Raw genomic sequence first — 20314 nt, 5'->3', positions numbered from 1 at the left:
CTGCAACCTCCGTCTCCTGGGTTCAAGCAATTCTCGTGCCTCAGCCTCCCAAGTAGCTGGGATTTCAGGCGTGCACCACCACACCCGGCTAATTTTGTATTTTTAGTAGAGATGGGCTTTCACCATGTTGGTCAGGCTGATCTCAAACTCCTGACCTCAGGTGATCCGCCCACCTCAGCCTCCCAAAGTGCTGGGATTACAGGCATGAGCCACTGCACCTGGCCTATTTAACCATTTTAAAACTTCCCTGGGCTCAAGTCACACCCACTGGTTAGGAGTTCATGGAGTTCAATTTCCCCTTTACTCAGGAGTTACCCTCCTTTGATATTTTCTGCAATTCTTCGTAGACTGGGGATACACCGTCTCGACATATTCACAGTTTCTGTGACCACCTGTTACGCCATGGGACCCACAGCACGGGCTGCGATGCCCCCACCCTGCCAGCAGCTGGGAGGCTGCAGGCCTCAGGTCCCAGTGGGGTTGCCATCTGCCAGTAGAAACCTGATGTAGAATCAGGGCGCGAGTGTGGACACCGTCCTGAATCTCAATGTCTCAGTGCGTGCTGAAACATGTAGAAATTAAAGTCCATCCCTCCCACTCTACCGGGATTGAACCCCTTCCCCCCGCCCCGCCACCAGGGGCAGAGGAGTTTCACTCCTGTGGAGGAAGGAATGATACTTTGCTATTTTTCACTGCTGGTACAGAATCCACTGCTTCATTTGTTTGCTTGTTTGTTTTGTTTTGAGAAGGGAGTTTCACTCTTGTTGCTCAGGCTGCAGGGAGTGCAATGGCGTAATCTTGGCTTACTGCAGCCTCTGCCTCCCAGGTTCAAGTGATTCTCCTGCTTTGGCCTCCCATTTGGCTGGGATTACAGGCACGCGCCACCATGCCCAGCTAATTTTTTGTATTTTTAGTAGAGACGGGGGTGGGGGTGGGGGGTTCACCATGTTGGCCACGCTGGTCCCAAACTCCTGACCTCAGATGATCCATCCGCCTCCACCTCCCAAAGTGCTGGGATTACAGGTGTGAGCTATCATGCCCAGCTCAGAATTTACTCTGTTTAGAAACATCTGGGTCTGAGGTAGGAAGCACACCCCACTCAAGTGTTGTGGTGTTTTAAGCCAATGATAGAATTTTGTTGTTGTTGTTAGAACATTCTTGATGTTTTACACTGTGATGACTGAGACATCATCAGCTTTTCAAAGACGGACTAACTGCACCCATAAGACTGGGGTGTCTTCTGGGTATCAGCGATCTTCACTGAGTGCTGGGAGGCGTTTCCTCACCAGGCACGTGGTGTTAATTACTCCAGTGTAATCTTCCGCCTTCATTTCTTCTATTCCCTCTTTTAAAATTATGTTTTCTATGTTGGCTTCTCTGCAGAGAACCAGAGTAAGCTACAACTTAACTTTTGCTGGAACAAATTTTCCAAACCGCCCCTTTGCCCTAGTGGCAGAGACAATTCACAAACACAGCCCTTTAAAAAGGCTTAGGGTTCACTAAGGGGATTTCTAGAAGAGCGACCTGTAATCCTAAGTATTTACAAGACGAGGCTAACCTCCAGCGAGTGTGACGGCCCAGGGAGGGTGCGAGGCCTGTTCAAATGCTAGCTCCATAAATAAAGCAATTTCCTCCGCCAGTTTCTGAAGGTAGGAAAGGTTACATTTAAGGTTGCATTTGTTAGCATTTCAGTGTTTGCCGACCTCAGCTACAGCATCCCTGCAAGGCCTCGGGAGACCCAGAAGTTTCTCGCCCCTTAGATCCAAACTTGAGCAACCCGGAGTCTGGATTCCTGGGAAGTCCTCAGCTGTCCTGCGGTTGTGCCGGGGCCCCAGATCTGGAGGGGCCCAGTGGCCGTGTGGCTTCTACTGCTGGGCTGGAAGTCGGGCCTCCTAACTCTGCAGTCCAATGCTTGGAGCCAGGTGCCTGGACCCCGAGGCTGCCGTCCTCCCTGTGCGGGCGCGATGTGACCAGAGGTTGGCCTCATCTGCCGGATAGAGCGCCAGGGCCCAGGGTCAAGGCCGTTGTGGCGGGTGTGAGGCGCCCGGTGCGCGGCCAGCAAGAGCGCCTGGCTCCATTTCCCACCCTTTCTCGACGGGACCGTCCCGGTGGGTGATTAACAGATTTGGGGTGGTTTGCTCATGGTGGGGACCCCTCGCCGCCTGAGAACTTGCAAAGAGAAATGACGGGCCTGTGTCAAGGAGCCCAAGTCGCGGGAAAGCGTTGCAGGGAGGCGCTCCGGGAGGCCCCGCGTGCCCGTCCAGGGAGCGCTGGGTCCTCGGGTTCGTCCCCAGCCGCGTCTACGCGCCTCCGTCCTCCCCTTCACGCCCGGCATTCGCGGTGCCCAGAGCCCGACGCCCCGCGCCCGGACCTGGGGGCAGCCCTGGGTCTCCGGATCAGGCCAGCGGCGAAAGGGTCGCCGCACGCACCTGTTCCCAGGGCCCCCACATCACGGCCCCTCCCTCGGGTTACCCCACAGCCTAGGCCGATTCGACCCCTCTCCGCTGGGGCCCTCGCTGGGGTCCCTGCACCCTGGGAGCGGGAGCGGCGCGCGGGTGGGGAAGCGCGGCCCAGACCCCCGGGTCCGCCCGGAGCAGCTGCGCGGTCGGGGCCAGGCCGGGCTCCCAGTGGATTCGCGGGCGCAGACGCCCAGGACCGCGCTTCCCAAGTGGCGGAGGGACTAGGGACCCGGGCTCCCGTCCTGCCCCTTCACCTTCCAGCTCCGCCTCCTCCGCGCGGACCCCGCCCCCGTCCCGACCCCTCCCGGGTCCCCGGCCCAGCCCCCTGCGGGCCCTCCCAGCCCCTCCCCTTCCTTTCCGCGGCCCCGCCCTCTCCTCGCGGCGCGGGTTGCAGGCAGCGCTGCGTCCTGCTGCGCACGTGGGAGGCCCTGGCCCCGGCCACCCCCGCGATGCCGCGCGCTCCCCGCTGCCGAGCCGTGCGCTCCCTGCTGCGCAGCCACTACCGCGAGGTGCTGCCGCTGGCCACGTTCGTGCGGCGCCTGGGGCCCCAGGGCTGGCGGCTGGTGCAGCGCGGAGACCCGGCGGCTTTTCGCGCGCTAGTAGCCCAGTGCCTGGTGTGCGTGCCCTGGGACGCACGGCCGCCCCCTGCCGCCCCCTCCTTCCGCCAGGTGGGCCTCCCCGGGGTCCGCGTCCGGCTGGGGTTGAGGGCGGCCGGGGGGAACCAGCGACATGCGGAGAGCAGCGCAGGGGACTCAGGGTGCTTCCCCCGCAGGTGTCCTGCCTGAAGGAGCTGGTGGCCCGGGTGCTGCAGAGGCTGTGCGAGCGCGGCGCGCGGAACGTGCTGGCCTTCGGCTTCGCGCTGCTGGACGGGGCCCGCGGCGGCCCCCCCGAGGCCTTCACCACCAGCGTGCGTAGCTACCTGCCCAACACGGTGACCGACGCACTGCGCGGGAGCGGGGCGTGGGGGCTGCTGCTGCGCCGCGTGGGCGACGACGTGCTAGTTCACCTGCTGGCACGCTGCGCGCTGTTTGTGCTGGTGGCTCCCAGCTGCGCCTACCAGGTGTGCGGGCCGCCGCTGTACGAGCTCGGCGCTGCCACTCAGGCCCGGCCCCCGCCACACGCGAGTGGAACCCGAAGGCGTCTGGGATGCGAACGGGCCTGGAACCATAGCGTCAGGGAGGCCAGGGTCCCCCTGGGCCTGCCAGCCCCGGGTGCGAGGAGGCGCGGGGGCAGTGCCAGCCGAAGTCTGCCGTTGCCCAAGAGGCCCAGGCGTGGGGCTGCCCCTGAGCCAGAGCGGACGCCCGTTGGGCAGGGGTCCTGGGCCCACCCGGACAGGACGTGTGGACCGAGTGACCGTGGTTTCTGTGTGGTGTCACCTGCCAGACCCGCCGAAGAAGCCACCTCTTTGGAGGGTGCGCTCTCTGGCACGCGCCACTCCCACCCATCCGTGGGCCGCCAGCACCACGCGGGCCCCCCATCCACATCGCGGCCACCACGTCCCTGGGACACGCCTTGTCCCCCGGTGTACGCCGAAACCAAGCACTTCCTCTACTCCTCAGGCGACAAGGAGCAGCTGCGGCCCTCCTTCCTACTCAGCTCCCTGAGGCCCAGCCTGACTGGCGCTCGGAGGCTCGTGGAGACCATCTTTCTGGGTTCCAGGCCCTGGATGCCAGGGACTCCCCGCAGGTTGCCCCGCCTGCCCCAGCGCTACTGGCAAATGCGGCCCCTGTTTCTGGAGCTGCTTGGGAACCATGCGCAGTGCCCCTACGGGGTGCTCCTCAAGACGCACTGCCCGCTGCGGGCTGTGGTCACCCCAGCAGCCGGTGTCTGTGCCCGGGAGAAGCCCCAGGGCTCTGTGGCGGCCCCCGAGGAGGACACAGACCCCCGTCGCCTGGTGCAGCTGCTCCGCCAGCACAGCAGCCCCTGGCAGGTGTACGGCTTCGTGCGGGCTTGCCTGCGCCGGCTGGTGCCCCCAGGCCTCTGGGGTTCCAGGCACAACGAACGCCGCTTCCTCAGGAACACCAAGAAGTTCATCTCTCTGGGGAAGCATGCCAAGCTCTCGCTGCAGGAGCTGACGTGGAAGATGAGCGTGCGGGACTGCGCTTGGCTGCGCAGGAGCCCAGGTGAGGAGGTGGTGGCCGTCGAGGGCCCAGGCCCCAGAGCTGAATGCAGTAGGGGCTCAGAAAAGGGGGCAGGCAGAGCCCTGGTCCTCCGGTCTCCATCGTCACGTGGGCACAGGTGGCTTCTCGCTCAGGACGTCGAGTGGACACGGTGATCTCTGCCTCTGCTCTCCCTCCTGTCCAGTTTGCATAAACTTACGAGGTTCACCTTCACGTTTTGATGGACACGCAGTTTCCAGGCGCTGAGGCCAGAGCAGTGAACAGAGGAGGCTGGGCGCGGCAGTGGAGCCGGGTTGCCGGCAATGGGCAGAAGTGTCTGGAACACAGACGCTCTGGCGAGGGTGCCTGCAGGTTACCTATAATCCTCTTCGCAATTTCAAGGGTGGGAATGAGAAGTGGGGAGGAGAACCCCGTCTTCCGGGGGGTGGGAGGTAAGGGTTTTGCAGGTGCACGTGGTCAGCCAATATGCAGGTTTGTGTTTAAGATTTAATTGTGTGTTGACGGCCAGGTGCGGTGGCTCACACCTGTAATCCCAGCACTTTGGGAAGCTGAGGCAGGTGGATCACCTGAGGTCAGGAGTTTGAGACCGGCCTGACCAACATGGTGAAACCCTGTCTGTACTAAAAATACAAAAATTAGCTGGGCATGGTGGTGTATGCCTGTAATCCCAGCTACTTGGGAGGCTGAGGCAGGAGAATCACTTGAACCCGGGAGGCGGAGGTTGCAGTGAGCTGAGATTGTGCCATTGCACTCCAGCCTGGGCGACAAGAGTGAAACTCTGTCTTTAAAAAAAAAAAAAGCGTTCGTCGACTGTGCCAGGACAGGGTAGAGGGAGGGAGGTAAGACCATCCTCCAGCACAGATCCTGGTCCCATCTTTAGGTATGAAGAGGGCCATGTGGGAGCAGAGGACAGCAGATGGCTCCACCTGCTCAGGAAGGGACAGTGTTTGTGGGTGTTCAGGGGTTGGTGCTGCTGGGTCTGCCGTGTCCCCGCCCTGTTTTTCTGGATTTGATGTTGAGGCACCTCCGCGCCAGCCCCCTTTTGGCTCCTAGTGCTCCCCGGCCCTACAGTGGCAGCTAGAAGGAGTCCCGATTTCACCCCCTCCCCACAAACTCCCAAGACGTGAGACTTCCGGCCATGCAGACAAGGAGGGTGACCTTCCCGGGGCTCTTTATTTTTCTTTTTTTTCTTTTTGTGGTGGCAAAAGTCATATAACATGAGATTGGCAGTCCTAACACGGTTTTCTGTGTACAGTGCAGAATTGCTAACTCGGCCGTGTTTACAGCAGGTTGCTTGAAATGCGGCGTCTTGTGTGACTGGAAGTCCCTACCCATCGAACAGCAGCTGCCTCACACCTGCTGCGGCTCAGGTGGACCACGCCGAGTCAGATAAGCGTCATGCAACCCATTTTTGCTTTTTGTGCTCCAGCTTCCTTCGTCGAAGAGAGTTTGAGTTCTCTGATCAGGACTCTGCCTGTCATTATTGCTGTTCTCTGATTTCAGATGAGGTCACAATCTGCCCCTGGCTTGTGCAGGGACTGAGGCATGGCCCCCGGGTGTCCCTGTCACGTGCAGGGTGAGTGAGGCGCTGTCCCCGGGTGTCCCTTGTCCTGTGTAGGGTGAGTGAGGCGCTGTCCCCGGGTGTCCCTCTCATGTGCAGGGTGAGTGAGGCGCGGCCCCCGGGTGTCCCTGTCACGTGCAGGGTGAGTGAGGCGTGGCCCCCGGGTGTCCCTGTCACGTGCAGGGTGAGTGAGGCGTGGCCCCCGGGTGTCCCTGTCACGTGCAGGGTGAGTGAGGCGCGGCCCCCGGGTGTCCCTGTCATATGCAGAGTGAGTGAGGTGCTGTCCCCGGGTGTCCCTGTCACGTGCAGGGTGAGTGAGGTGTTGCCCCCGGGTGTCCCTGTCACGTGCAGGGTGAGTGAAGCGTGGGCCCCGGGTGTCCCTGTCACGTGTAGTGTGAGTGAGGCGTGGCCCCCGGGTGTCCCTGTCACGTGCAGGGTGAGTGAGGCGCTGTCTCCGGGTGTCCCTTGTCCTGTGTAGGGTGAGTGAGGCGCTGTCCCCGGGTGTCCCTGTCATGTGTAGGGTGAGTGAGGTGCGGTGCCCAGGTGTCCCTGTCACGTGCAGGGTGAGTGAGGCGCGGCCCCCTGGTGTCCCTGTCACGTGTAGCGTGAGTGAGGCACAGTCCCGGGTGTCCCTGTCACGTGTAGGGTGAGGCGCTGTCCCCGGGTGTCCCTCTCATGTGCAGGGTGAGTGAGGCGCTGTCCCTGGGTGTCCCTGTCATGTGTAGGGTGAGTGAGGCGCGGTCCCCAGGTGCCCCTGTCACGTGTAGGGTGAGGCGCTGTCCCCGGGTGTCCCTCTCATGTGCAGGGTGAGTGAGGCGCTGTCCCCGGGTGTCCCTGTCATATGCAGAGTGAGTGAGGCGCTGTCCCCGGGTGTCCCTGTCACGTGTAAAGTGAGTGAGGCACTGTCCCTGGGTGTCCCTGTCATGTGTAGGGTGAGTGAGGTGCGGTCCCCAGGTGTCCCTGTCATGTGTAGGGTGAGTGAGGCACTGTCCCTGGGTGTCCCTGTCATGTGTAGGGTGAGTGAGGCACTGTCCCTGGGTGTCCCTGTCATGTGTAGGGTGAGTGAGGCACTGTCCCTGGGTGTCCCTGTCATGTGTAGGGTGAGTGAGGTGCGGCCCCCGGGTGTCCCTGTCATGTGTAGCATGAGGCACAGTCCCGGGTGTCCCTGTCACGTGTAGGGTGAGTGAGGTGCGGTCCCCAGGTGTCCCTGTCACGTGTAGGGTGAGGTGCAGTCCCCGGGTGTCCCTTGTCCCTGTCCTGTGTAGGGTGAATGAGGCGCTGTCCCCTGGTGTCCTTGTCATGTGTAGGGTGAGTGAGGCGCTGTCCCCGGGTGTCCCTGTCATGTGTAGGGTGAGTGAGGCGCTGTCCCCGGGTGTCCCTGTCATGTGTAGGGTGAGTGCGGCGCTGTCCCTGGGTGTCCTTGTCATATGCAGAGTGAGTGAGGCGTGGCCCCGGGGTGTCCTTGGCTTTTGCTCACTTGAGCTTGCTCCTGAATATTTGCTCTTTCTATAGCCACAGCTGTGCCGGTTGCCCATTGCCTGGGTAGATGCTGCAGGCACAGTGCTGGTCCCCAAGCCTATCTTTTCTGATGCTCGGCTCTTCTTGGTCACCTCCCCATTCCATTTTGCTACAGGGACACGGGACTGCAGGCTCTTGCCTCCCGCCTGCCAGGCACTGCAGCCACAGCTTCAGGTCCGCTTGCCTCTGTTGGGCCTGGCTTGCCCACCACGTGCCCACACGCATGCTGCCAATACTCCTCTCCCAGCTTGTCCCATGCCGAGGCTGGACTCTGGGCTGCCTGTGTCTGCTGCCAAGTGTTGCTGGAGACATCCCAGAAAGGGTTCTCTGTGGCCTGAAGGAAAGCAAGGCACCCCAGCCCCCTCACTTGTCCTGTTTTCTCCCAAGCTGCCCCTCTGCTTGGCCCCCTTGGGTGGGTGGCAATGCTTGTCACCTTATTCTGGGTACCTGCCGCTCATTGCTTAGGCTGGGCTCTGCCTCCAGTCGCCCCTTCACATGGATTGACATCCAGCTACAGGTTGGGGTGACCCCCTCTGTCTCCTGCTCTGAGACCCAGGTGGAGGGCCAGTGTCTCCGCCGGCCTTCATCAGACTTCTCTCTTGGGTCTTAGTTTTGAATTTCACTGATTTACCTCTGACATTTCTATCTTTCCATTGTACGCTTTCTTTTGGTTTATTCTTTCATTCCTTTTCTAGCTTCTTAGTTTAGTTATGCCTTTCCCTCTAAGTGCTGCTTTAGCTGCACCCTGTGGTTTGATGTGAAGTAATTTCAACATCAGCCACTTTTAAGTGTTCTTAAAATACTTAAAAGTGTTAATACTTCTTTTAAGTATTCTTATTCTGTGATTTTTTTCTTTGTGCACCCTGTGTTTCGATGTGAAATCATTTTGATATCAGTCACTTTTAAGTATTCTTTAGCTTATTCTGTGATTTCTTTGAGCAGTGAGTTATTTGAACATTGTTTATGTTCAAGATATGTAGAGTATCAAGATATGTCGAGTATTTTAAGTTATCATTTTGTTATGATTTCTAACTCAGTTGTGTAGTGGTCTGTATAATACCAATTATTTGAAGTTTGTGGAGCCTTGCTTTGTGATCTAGTGTGTGGATGGTTTCCAGAACTGTCCGTTGTAAATTTGATATCCTGTCAATAGTGGGCATGCATGTTCACTATATCCAGCTTATTAAGGTCCTGTGCAAAGCTTCTGTCTCCTTCTAGATGCATGAAATTCCAAGAAGGAGGCTACAGTCCCTCACCTGGGGGATGGGTCTGTTCATTTCTTCTCGTTTGGTAGCATTTATGTGAGGCATTATTAGGTGCATGCACATGGTAGAATTTTTATCTTCCTGATGCGTGAATCTTTTGTAGACTTCTATGTCTCTAGTAATCTAGTAATTCTTTTTTTAAATTGCTCTTAGTGCTGCCACACTGGGCTTCTTTTGATTAGTATTTTCTTGCTGTGTCTGTTTTCTGCCTTTAATTTATATATATATATATATATATATATATATATTTTTTTTTTTTTTTTTTTCTTTTTTTTTTTTTGAGACAGAGTCTTGCTCTGTCGCCCAGGGTGAGTGCAGTGGTGTGATCACAGGTCAATGTAACCTTTACCTTCTGGCCTGAGCCATCCTCTCACCTCAGCCTCCTGAGTAGCTGGAACTACAGACATGCACCACTACACCTGGCTAATTTTTAAATTTTTTCTGGAGACAGGGTCTTGCTATGTTGCCCAGGCTGGTCTCAAACTCTTGGACTCAAGGGATCCACCTACCTCGGCTTCCCAAAGTGCTGAATTACAGGCGTGAGCCACCGCGCCTGGCCTAATTTTCAACACTTTATATTCTTGTAGTGTAGGTATGTCCTATTAACAGCATGTAGGTGAATTTCCAGTCCAGTCTGACAGTCGTTGTTTAACTGGATAACCTGACTTGTTTTCGTTTTTTTGTCACTAGAGACCCGTCTGGTGCACTCTGATTCTCCATTTGCCTGTTGCGTGTCCTCTTTCCCTTGCTTCTCACCACCTCTTGGGTTGCCGTGTGCGTGTCCTGCCGAGCGTGTGTTGATCCTGTCGTTGCCTCCTGCTCACTGGGCATTTGCTTTTATTTCCTTTTGCTTAGTGTTACCCCCTGATCTTTTTGTTGTCGTTGTTTGCTTTTGTTTATTGAGACGGAATCTCACTCTGTCACCCAGGCTGGAGTGCAATGGTGCAATCTTGGCTCACTGCAACCTCTGCCTCCTGGGTTCAAGCAGTTCTCATTCCTCAACCTCATGAGTAGCTGGGATTACAGGCCGCCCGCCACCACGCCTGGCTAATTTTTGTATTTTTAGTAGAGATTGGGTTTCACCATGTTGGCCAGGCTGGTCTCAAACTCCTGACCTCAAGTGATCTGCCCGCCTCGGCCTCCCACAGTGCTGGGATTACAGGTGCGAGCCACCGTGCCCGGCATACCCTGATCTTTTACAATGAAGTCTGAAACATTGCTAGCCTTGTCCTGAGCAATAAGACCCTTAGCGTATTTTAACTCTGGTCACCACCCCCAGCCTGTGTGCTGTTTTCCCTGCTGACTTAGTTCTATCTCAGGCATCCTGACACCCCCACAAGCTAAGCATTATTAATATTGTTTTCCGTGTTCAGTGTTTCTTTAGCTTTGCCCCTGCCCTGCTTTTCCTCTTTGTTTCCCATCTGTCTTCTGTCTCGGGCCCGCCGTCTGGGGTCCCCTTCCTTGTCCTTTGCGTGGTTCTTCTGTGTTGTTATTGCTGGTAAACCCCAGCTTTACCTGTGCTGGCCTCCATGGCATCTAGCGACGTCCGGGGACCTCTGCTTATGATGCACAGATGAAGATGTGGAGACCACAAGGAGGGCGGTCATCTTGGCCTGTGAGTGTCTGGAGCACCACGTGGCCAGCGTTCCTTAGCCAGTGAGTGACAGCAACGTCCGCTCGGCCTGGGTTCAGCCTGGAAAACCCCAGGCATGTCGGGATCTGGTGGCTCCGTGGTGTCGAGTTTGAAATCGCGCAAGCCCGCGGTGTGGCGCCAGCTCTGACGGTGCTGCCTGGCAGGGGAGTGTCTGCTTCCTCCCTTCTGCTTGGGAACCAGGACAAAGGATGAGGCTCCGAGCCGTTGTCGCCCAACAGGAGCATGACGTGAGCCACGTGGATAATTTTAAAATTTCTAGGCTGGGCGTGGTGGCTCATGCCTGTAATCCCCGCACTTTGGGAGACCGAGGCGGGTGGATCATGAGGTCAGGAGGTCGAGACCATCTTGGCCAACATGGTGAAACCTCATCTGTACTAAAAACACAAAAATTAGCTGGGCGTGGTGGCGGGTGCCTGTAATCCCAGCTACCTGGGAGGCTGAGGCAGGAGAATCGCTTGAACCAGGGAGTTGGAAGTTGCAGTGAGCTGACATTGCACCACTGCACTCCAGCCTGGCAACAGAGCGAGACTCTGTCTCAAAAAAAAAAAAAAAAAAAAAAATTCTAGTAGCCACATTAAAAAAGTAAAAAAGAAAAGGTGAAATTAATGTAATAATAGATTTTACTGAAGCCCAGCGTGTCCACACCTCATCATTTTAGGGTGTCATTGGTGGGAGCGTCACTCACAGGACATTTGATGTTTTTTGAGCTTTGTCTGCGGGATCCCGTGTGTAGGTCCCGTGCGTGGCCATCTCGGCCTGGACCTGCTGGGCTTCCCATGGCCATGGCTGTCGTACTGGATGGTGCAGGTCTGGGGTGGTGACCAGGGTTGCCAGGCCCTCGGTGAGCTGGATGTGCAGTGTCTGGATGGTGCAGGTCCGGGGTGAGGTCACCAGGCCCTCGGTGATCTGGATGTGCAGTGTCCGGATGGTGTAGGTCCGGGGTGACGTCGCCAGGCCCTGCTGTGATCTGGATGTGCGGTGTCTGGATGGTGCAGGTCCGGGGTGAGGTCGCCAGGCCCTTGGCGACCTGGTTGTGCAGCGTCCTTCTCGTTTCAGGGGTTGGCTGTGTTCCGGCCGCGGAGCACCGTCTGCGGGAGGAGATCCTGGCCAAGTTCCTGTACTGGCTGATGAGCGTGTACGTGGTCGAGCTGCTCAGGTCTTTCTTTTATGTCACGGAGACCACGTTTCAGAAGAACAGGCTCTTTTTCTACCGGAAGAGTGTCTGGAGCAAGTTGCAAAGCATTGGAATCAGGTAGTGTATCCCCACGCCAGTCCTTTGCTTCTCAGTGTGCGCCTGTCTCCACTTGCCAGTGCTTCCCTGGCTGTGCAGCTCTGGGCTGGGAGCCAGGGGCCCTGTCACAGGCCTGGTCCAAGTGGATTCCGTGCAAGGCTCTGACTGCCTGGAGCTCACGTTATTTTACCTGTAAAATCAGGAGTTTGTGCCTAGTGGTCTCTAGAGTTTGTAAAGCAGAAGGGATTTATATTGGATGGAAACACTACCACTAGCCTGCTTGCCCCTCCTCGGGATGTAGGTCTGATACTCCCTCTTGTTTTTTTTTTTTTTTTTTTTTTTGAGATGGAGTCTCACTCTGTTGCCCAGGCTGGAGTGCGGTGGTGTAATCTTGGCTCACTGCAACCTGCACCTCCCAGGTTTAAGCGATTCTCCAGCCTCAGCCTCCTAAGTAGCTGGGATTACAGGCACCTGCCACCACGCATGTCTAATTTTTGTACTTTTAGTAGAGACAGGGTTTCATCATGTTGGCCAGGCTGGTCTCGAACTCCTGACCTCAGGTGATCCACCTACCTTGGCCTCCCAAAGTGCTGGATTTACAGGCTAAGCCACTGTGCCCAGCCCCCGATTCTCTTTTAATTCATGCTGTTCTGTATGAATCTTTAATCTGTTGGATTTAGGTCATGAGAGGATAAAATCCCACCCACTTGGCGACTCACTGCAGGGAGCGCCTGTGCAGGGAGCACCTGGGGATAGGAGAGGTCCACCATGAGCTGACTTCTAGGTGGCTGCATTTGAATGGCTGTGAGATTTTGTCTGCACTGTTCAGCTGATAAGAGTGTGAAGGATTATGGCAGATTCAAGCTGGATTTGCATCAGTGAGGGACTGGAGTGCTGGTCTGGGAGACGCCAGCCTGAGCCCAGGCCGTAGTATTAGCTTCTCCGTGTCCCGCCCAGGCTGACTGTGGAGGGCTTTAGTCACAAGGTCAGGGCTTCCCCAGCTCCTCTGCACACTCGAGTCCCTGGGGGGCCTTGTCACACCCCATGCCCCAAATCAGGATGTCTGCAGAGGGAGCTGGCAGCAGACCTCATCAGAGGTTAACACAGCCTCTGGGCTGGGGACCCCGACGTGGTGCTGGGGCCGTTTCCTCCTGCATCTGGGGGAGGGTCAGGGCTTTCCCTGTGGGAACGAGTTAATACACAATGCACCCTACTTAGACATTACACGTATTTAATGGTGTGCTACCCAACATGGTCATTTGACCAGTATTTTGGAAAGAATTTAATTGGGGTGACTGGAAGGAGCAGACGGACGTGGTGGTCCCCAAGATGCTCCTTGTCACTACTGGGACTGTTGTTCTGCCTGGGGGGCCTCGGAGGCCCCTCCTCCCTGGACAGGGTACTGTGCCTTTTCTGCGCTCAGCTGGGCCTGTGGCCTGGGGTCAGGGCACCAGCCCTGGAGCACCCGCGGCCCCAGTGGCCATGGAGCGCCAGGCCATCAGCCACAGATGCCCAGGTCCAGGTGTGGCCGCTCCAGCCCCCCATGCCCCCATGGGTGGTTTTGGGGGAAAAGGCCAAAGGGCAGAGGTGTCAGGAAACCGGTGGGCTCACGGGAGCTGATTCTGCTCCTTGGCTGAGCTGCCCTAAGCAGCCTCTCCCACCCTCTCCATCTGAAGGGATGCAGCTCTTTCTGCCTGGGGGTCCTGCCTGGGGCCAGCCTTGGGCTACCCCAGTGGCTGTACCAGAGGGACAGGCATCCTGTGTGGAGGGGGCATGGGTTCATGGGGCCCCAGATGTAGCCTTGCACCCCATCCTGGGTGGCAGCCACCAGACAGGCAATTTGGGGGGTTGATCATGGGACCAGGCTCCCTGGTGCTGACGGTGGGACAGTCACCCTGGTGGTTGACCACTGGACTGGGCGTCCCCAGGGTTGAATATAGGACCAGGTGTCCAGGTGCCCTGCAAGTAGAGGGGCTCTCGGAGGCGTCTGGCTGGCATGGGTGGACGTGGCCCCGGGCAAGGCCTTCAGCGTGTGCTGCCGTGGGTGCCCTGAGCCCTCACTGAGTCGATGGGGGTTGTGGCTTCCCGTGAGCTTCCCCCCAGCCTGTTGCCTGGCTGAGCGAGGCTCCTGAGGGGCTCTCTGTTGCAGACAGCACTTGAAGAGGGTGCAGCTGCGGGAGCTGTCGGAGGCAGAGGTCAGGCAGCACCGGGAAGCCAGGCCCGCCCTGCTGGCGTCCAGACTCCGCTTCATCCCCAAGCCTGACGGCCTCCGGCCGATCGTGAACATGGGCTACGTCGTGGGAGCCAGAACGTTCCGCAGAGAAAAGAGGGTGGCTGTGCTTTGGTTTCGTTTCCTTTTTAAACAGAAGTGCATTCGCGCCCCACATTTGGTATCAGCTTAGATGAAGGGCCCGGAGGAGGGGCCACGGGACACAGCCAGGGCCACGGCACGGCTCCAACCCATTTGTGGGCATGGTGAGGCGGCTGAGGTGCCGGTGCCTCCAGAAAAGCAGCGTGGGGGTGTGGGGGGAGGTCCTGGGGCAGGGACAGGCTCTGAGGACCACAAGAAGCAGCCGGGCCGGGGCCTGGACACAGCAGAGCCCGAGGTCCCGGATCCGTGTCCTGCTGTGGTGTTCAGGCACCGTGTGCTTCCGTGTGGGGCCCGGGGACCAGGCCACGGCTGCCAGGAGCCCACCAGGCTCTGAGGATCCTGGGGCCTCGCCCCACCGCTCCTGCACCCCACACCCGTGGCTGCGGTGGCTGCAGTGACCCCATCATCTGAGGGGAGTGTGGGGTGAGGTGGACAGAGGTGTGGCATGAGGATCCCGTGTGCAACACACATGCAGCCAGGAGCACATTTCAAACAGGGTCTGGGGAAGCTGGGAGGGGGTCTAGGTCCCGGGTCTGGGGGGCTGGGGACACTGGGGTGGGGCTGCTTCTCCCCTGGGTCCCTATGGTGGGGCGGGGCGCTTGGCCGGGTCCACTTTGCTGACTGTCTCCCGTGCTGTCCCCGCCAGGCCGAGCGTCTCAGCTCGCGGGTGAAGGCACTGTTCAGCGTGCTCAACTACGAGCGGGCGCGGCGCCCCGGCCTCCTGGGTGCCTCTGTGCTGGGCCTAGATGACATCCACAAGGCCTGGCGCACCTTCGTGCTGCGTGTGCGGGCCCAGGACCCGCCGCCTGAGCTGTACTTCGTCAAGGTGGGTGCCGGGGCCCCCTTGAGCAGCCCTGCTGGACCTTGGGAGTGGCTGCCTGATTGGCACCTCGTGTGGGGTGGAAGAGGTACTCCTGGGAGGGCCGCAGGGAGTGCCGGTGACCCTGTCACTGTTGGGGACACACCCGGCCCCTGGGATGGAGACCTTCAGCCTTTGCTGCATCACGTGGGCCCGACTGTGCACCCTGACTGCCCGGGCTCCTATTCCCAGGGAGGGTCCCACTGGATTCCAGTTCCCGTCAGAGAAGGAACCGCACCGGCTCAGCCACCAGGCCCAGGTGTCTCGCACCCCAGTCCTGAGCCAGGGGCCTCCTGTCCTGAGGCTCAGAGAAGACACAGCCCACCCTGCCCTTGGGGTCTGGAGGGGTGGGGGTCAGAGAGAGAGCGGGGGACGCCGCCAGGCCAGGCCCTGAGGGCAGAGGTGATGTCTGAGTTGCTGGGTGGCCACTGTCAGCCTCCTCGCCTCCACTCACGCAGGTAGATGTGACGGGTGCGTACGACACCATCCCCCAGGACAGGCTCACGGAGGTCATCGCCAGCATCATCAAACCCCAGAACACGTACTGCGTGCGTCGGTATGCTGTGGTCCAGAAGGCCGCCCATGGGCACGTCCGCAAGGCCTTCAAGAGCCACGTAAGGCTCACGTGTGATACGGTCGTGTCCAGGATGTGTGTCTCTGAGATATGAATGCGTCTAGGATGCAGTCGTGTCTGTGATGTGTTTCTGTGATGGAGGTACTTCCATGATTTACACGTCTGTGATATGCGTGTGTGGCACGTGTGTGTCTGTGGTGCATGTGTCTGTGGCGTGCATATTTGTGGTGTATGTGTGTGTGTGGCACATGTGTGTCCGTGGTGTGTCTCTGGTGTGTGTGCCTGTGGTGTGCGTGTGTGTGTGTCTGTGACACATGCATGTCTGTGATGTGCATATTTGTGGTGTGTGTGTGTGTGTGTCTGTGACATATGCGTGTCCATGGCGTGGGTGTGTGCGGCCCCTTTGGCCTTACTCATTTCTCTTCTGGGCATGATCCACACCATTGTCCTCACGCCCTCGGGTGCTGGTTTGGTGAGCTCCACATTCAGGGTCCTCCCTTCCAGCACAGGTGCCCCTGTCCTGTCACAGGGCTGGCCATTGGAGACTGCAAGCCGGGTTTGAGAGGAGAGTGGGGACGCTGGTGGTACCTTCCTGGACCCCTGGCACCCCCAGGACCCCAGCCTGGCCCGTGCTGGCTCCATGAGAGACAGGAAGGCTGATTCAGGCCTCGCTCCCTGGGACGCACTCCTCCCAGAGCGGCCGGGGGCCTTGGGGCTCGGCAGGGGTGAAAGCGCCCTGGGCTTGGGTTCCCACCCAGTGGTCACGAGCACACTGGAGTGGTAAGCCCCCAAAGTCGTGCCAGGCCGGGGTGCAGAGGTGAAGAAGTGTCCCTGGAGCTTCGGTCTGGGGAGAGGCACACATGGAAACCCGCAAGGACCTCTTTCTCTGACTTCTTGAGGCTATCGCAGCTATTTGCAAATCTCATGTATGACTCAGCAGAATTTTACCTTCGTGGAAACCTGATGGCCACCACCTGCGCCCGGGTGTAGAAAGTCACCAGAGCCCAGGAGACTCCCCCCCACGCCGCAGCAGAAGCTGCCACCCCCACTGTCACCCTGGTTCCGACCTCAACCTCCGTGGTCTCCCTCTCCCGGTCTCCACATGAGTGTGATCAGGCAGGAGGTGGGTTTTGGGGTCCGAGCCTCAGCTGTGCTGAACGCCTCAGCCACGCCTTCTGTCCATGTATGGCATCCGCTGTGGAACACGCCACGTGGATGTATCCTTCCTGCCTCCGTGGAGGCTCCTGGGTGTGGACTGCACAGCTGCGCCTGCTGTGAGCCTGCTGGGTTCTGGGAGCGTCCCAGGGGTCAGAGGCCCTCGCCTCTGGGTGAATTCCAGGGGTGGGGTTGCTGGGTCACAGACGTGCTTTAGGGATGTTGTGGGAGTTTCCAGGGGAGTGACGGTGACACCCCGGCTGGCTGCTTGCGAGGGCGATGCTTCCGGTGGCCGCTGGCCTGATGGTGTCGAAGCCGCCTGGTGGGATTGTGCAGGGGGCTCTCTTGATGCCCACGTGCCCACACTATTCCCGTGCTGGCCGCCCCGGGGCTCTTGCGGGAGGTGCCTGTCCGTCCTGCCCCACTCTGTACAGGGCACCCGCCTCCCATCATCAGCTCGCAGGAGCTCTTTGTGTGTTCTGGTGCAAGTCTGGCATCAGATGCGTGCACTGTGAATCTCTGTGCCGTGTGTGTCTTGCTTTTGTGCTCCCAAGTCAAGCCTTTTGAGGATTGGAAGATTGTACTTCTAATGCAGTCCACTACGCAGTCCACTTTATCAGCTGTTTGTGGCCAAAGCTGTTTGTGTTCTCTTCAGGAACTCTGTTTAGCTTGAGGTCGTGGTGATGTTGCTTCTGCGTCTCCTTTTAGAACAGCCTTTACTGTGTCAGTTTTCAAACCTAGGTGGGGATCTGTGGGATTGGTTTTCATGTGCGGGGTAGGTGGGTCTGTGGATTGGTTTTTATCTGTGGGGTAGGTGGGGATCTGTGGATTGTTTCATGTGTGGGTAGGTGGGATCTGTGGGATGGTTGGTTTTCATGTGTGGGGTAGGTGGGATCTGTGGGATTGGTTTTCATGTGTGGGGTAGGTGGGATCTGTGGGTTGGTTTTCATGTGTGGGGTAGGTGGGGGGGAGGTCTGTGGGGAGGTGGGATCTGTGGGTTTTTTGTGTGGGTGGTGGGATCTGTGGAGTTGGTTTTCATGTGTGGGGTAGGTGGGGATCTGTGGGAGTTGGTTTTCATGTGTGGTGGGTCTGTGGATGGTTTTTGTGGGGTAGGTGGGATCTGGTGGGGTATTGGGTTTTTTCATGTGTGGGGTAGGTGGGGATCTGTGGGTGGTATGTGGGGGTAGGTGGGATCTGTGGATTGGTTTTCATGTGTGGTAGGTGGGATCTGTGGATTGGTTTTCATGTGTGGGGTAGGGGGGATCTGTGGGATTGGTTTTCATGTGTGGGGGGGGGGGGGGGGGGGGGGGGGGGTGGGGGGGTGGGGGGTGGGGGGGGGGGGTGGGGGGGTGGGGGGGGGGGGGGGTGGGGGGGGGGATCTGTGGGATGGTTGTGTGGGGTAGGTGGGATCTGTGGGATTGGTTTTATGTGTGGGGTAGGTGGGATCTGTGGATGGTTTTGGGGGGGGGGGGGGGGGGGGGGGGGGGGGGGGGGGGTGGGGGGGGGGGGGGGTGGTTTTATGTGTGGGGTAGGTGGGGATCTGTGGATTGGTTTTTTTGTGTGGGGTAGGTCTGTGGATGGTGGGGTAGGTGGGATCTGTGGGATTGGTTTTTCATGTGTGGGGTAGGCGGGGATCTGTGGGAGGTTGGGTTTTTTATGTGTGGGGTAGGTGGGATCTGTGGATTGGTTTTTGTGTGGGGTAGGTGGGATCTGTGGGTTGGTTTTGTGTGGGGTAGGTGGGATCTGTGGATTGGTTTTATTGTGGGGTAGGTGGGGATCTGTGGGATTGGTTTTATGTGTGGGGTAGGTGGGATGTGGTTGGTTTTGTGGGGGGGGGTTGTGGGTTGGTTTTTGTGTGGGGTAGGGGGATCTGTGGATTGGTTTTTGTGGGGTAGGTGGGATCTGTTGGTTTTCATGTGTGGGGTAGGTGGGATCTGTGGGTTGGTTTTGTGGGGTAGGGGGATCTGTGGGTTGGTTTTCATGTGTGGGTAGGTGGGGATCTGTGGAGTTGGTTTTCATGTGTGGGGTAGGCGGGATCTGTGGGATTGGTTTTCATGTGTGGGGTAGGTGGGGATCTGTGGAATTGGTTTTTTTGTGTGGGGTAGGTGGGATCTGTGGGATTGGTTTTCATGTGTGGGGTAGGTGGGGATCTGTGGGATTGGTTTTCATGTGTGGGGTAGGCGGGATCTGTGGAGTTGGTTTTCATGTGGGGTAGGCGGGGATCTGTGGGATTGGTTTTTATGTGGGGTAGGTGGGGATCTGTGGGATTGGTTTTCATGTGTGGGTAGTGGGATCTGTGGAGTTGGTTTTATGTGTGGGGTAGGTGGGATCTGTGGAATTGGTTTTTATCTGTGGGGTAGGTGGGGATCTGTGGGATTGGTTTCATGTGTGGGGTAGGTGGGATCTGTGGAGTTGGTTTTCATGTGTGGGGTAGGTGGGGATCTGTGGATTGGTTTTCATGTGTGGGTAGGTGGGATCTGTGGGATTGGTTTTTGTGTGGGGTAGGTGGGATCTGTGGAGTTGGTTTTCATGTGTGGGGGGGGGGGGGGTGTGGGGGTAGGTGGGATCTGTGGAATTGGTTTTATCTGTGGGGTAGGTGGGGATCTGTGGGATTGGTTTTCATGTGTGGGGTAGGTGGGATCTGTGGATTGGTTTTTTGTGGGGTAGGTGGGGATCTGTGGATTGGTTTTATGTGTGGGGTAGGTGGGATCTGTGGATTGGTTTTTATTGTGGGGTAGGTGGGATCTGTGGATTGGTTTTCATGTGTGGGGTAGGTGGGATCTGTGGATTGGTTTTCATGTGTGGGGTAGGTGGGATCTGTGGAATTGGTTTTCATGTGTGGGGTAGGTGGGGATCTGTGGGGTAGGTGGGATCTGTGGAATTTTTTTGTGGGGTAGGGGATTGTGGATTGGTTTTTATCTGTGGGGTAGTGGGGATCTGTGGGATTGGTTTTTTGTGTGGGGTAGGTGGGATCTGTGGGATTGGTTTTTTGTGTGGGGTAGGTGGGATCTGTGAGATTGGTTTTCATGTGTGGGGTAGGTGGGGATCTGTGATTTGGTTTTTATGCGGGGGTAGGTGGGATCTGTGGATTGGTTTTTATGCGGGGGGTAGCACAGAGTTCAGGCGAGCTTTCTTCCTCAAGTGGGTCTGCAGTTGCTCCGACAGCTTTATTGAGGAGACCACACCTTCCTTTGAATTACGGGTGGGTTTATCGTATGTCAGCTGTGTGGGGGGCCTCTCCCCCGGGCTCCCCATTCTGTTCCTTCCACTCCTGGGTCATGCGGTGCCTACTGTGCTGTGTGGCCGGTGGGCAGGGCTTCCGGGCCTCCCTGTGTTCATTGGCCTGGATGTGGCCCTGGCTGGGCTCCGTCCTTGGAATTCCCCTGTGAGGTGGAGACTTTCTTTCTTTCTTTTTTTCTTTTTCTTTTGTAACGGAGTCTCACTCTGTTGCCCAGGCTGGAGTGGATTGGCGTGATCTCGGCTCACTGCAACCTCCGCTTCCTGAGTTCAAGCAATTCTCTTGCCTCAGCCTCCCAAGTAGCTGGGA

The 20314-nt window shown here is 57.9% G+C and overlaps 1 protein-coding gene across 4 annotated transcripts in view; it reads left to right on the top strand.

The window, feature by feature from the left end:
* Positions 1–2835: 2835 nt before the first annotated feature.
* Positions 2836–20314, top strand: part of TERT (telomerase reverse transcriptase) — a 38557-nt gene continuing 21078 nt past the window's right edge. For 2 of the 4 annotated variants that reach the window (XM_030813885.1, XM_030813887.1), the window contains exons 1-6: positions 2836–3127; positions 3232–4582; positions 11634–11829; positions 13958–14138; positions 14826–15009; positions 15501–15652. In XM_030813885.1, the coding sequence (XP_030669745.1) occupies positions 2909–3127; positions 3232–4582; positions 11634–11829; positions 13958–14138; positions 14826–15009; positions 15501–15652 (2283 nt within the window). In that variant the 5' untranslated portion in view covers positions 2836–2908. Of the gene's footprint in view, positions 3128–3231; positions 4583–11633; positions 11830–13957; positions 14139–14825; positions 15010–15496; positions 15653–20314 lie in introns of all 4 variants that reach the window. The other 2 variants (XM_030813886.1, XM_030813884.1) reach the window with 1 other exon arrangement.

Source organism: Nomascus leucogenys, chromosome 6, assembly GCF_006542625.1.
Source record: "Nomascus leucogenys isolate Asia chromosome 6, Asia_NLE_v1, whole genome shotgun sequence".
Taxonomy (NCBI): Eukaryota; Metazoa; Chordata; class Mammalia; order Primates; family Hylobatidae; genus Nomascus; species Nomascus leucogenys.
This window is presented reverse-complemented; position numbering and strand designations above follow the sequence as displayed.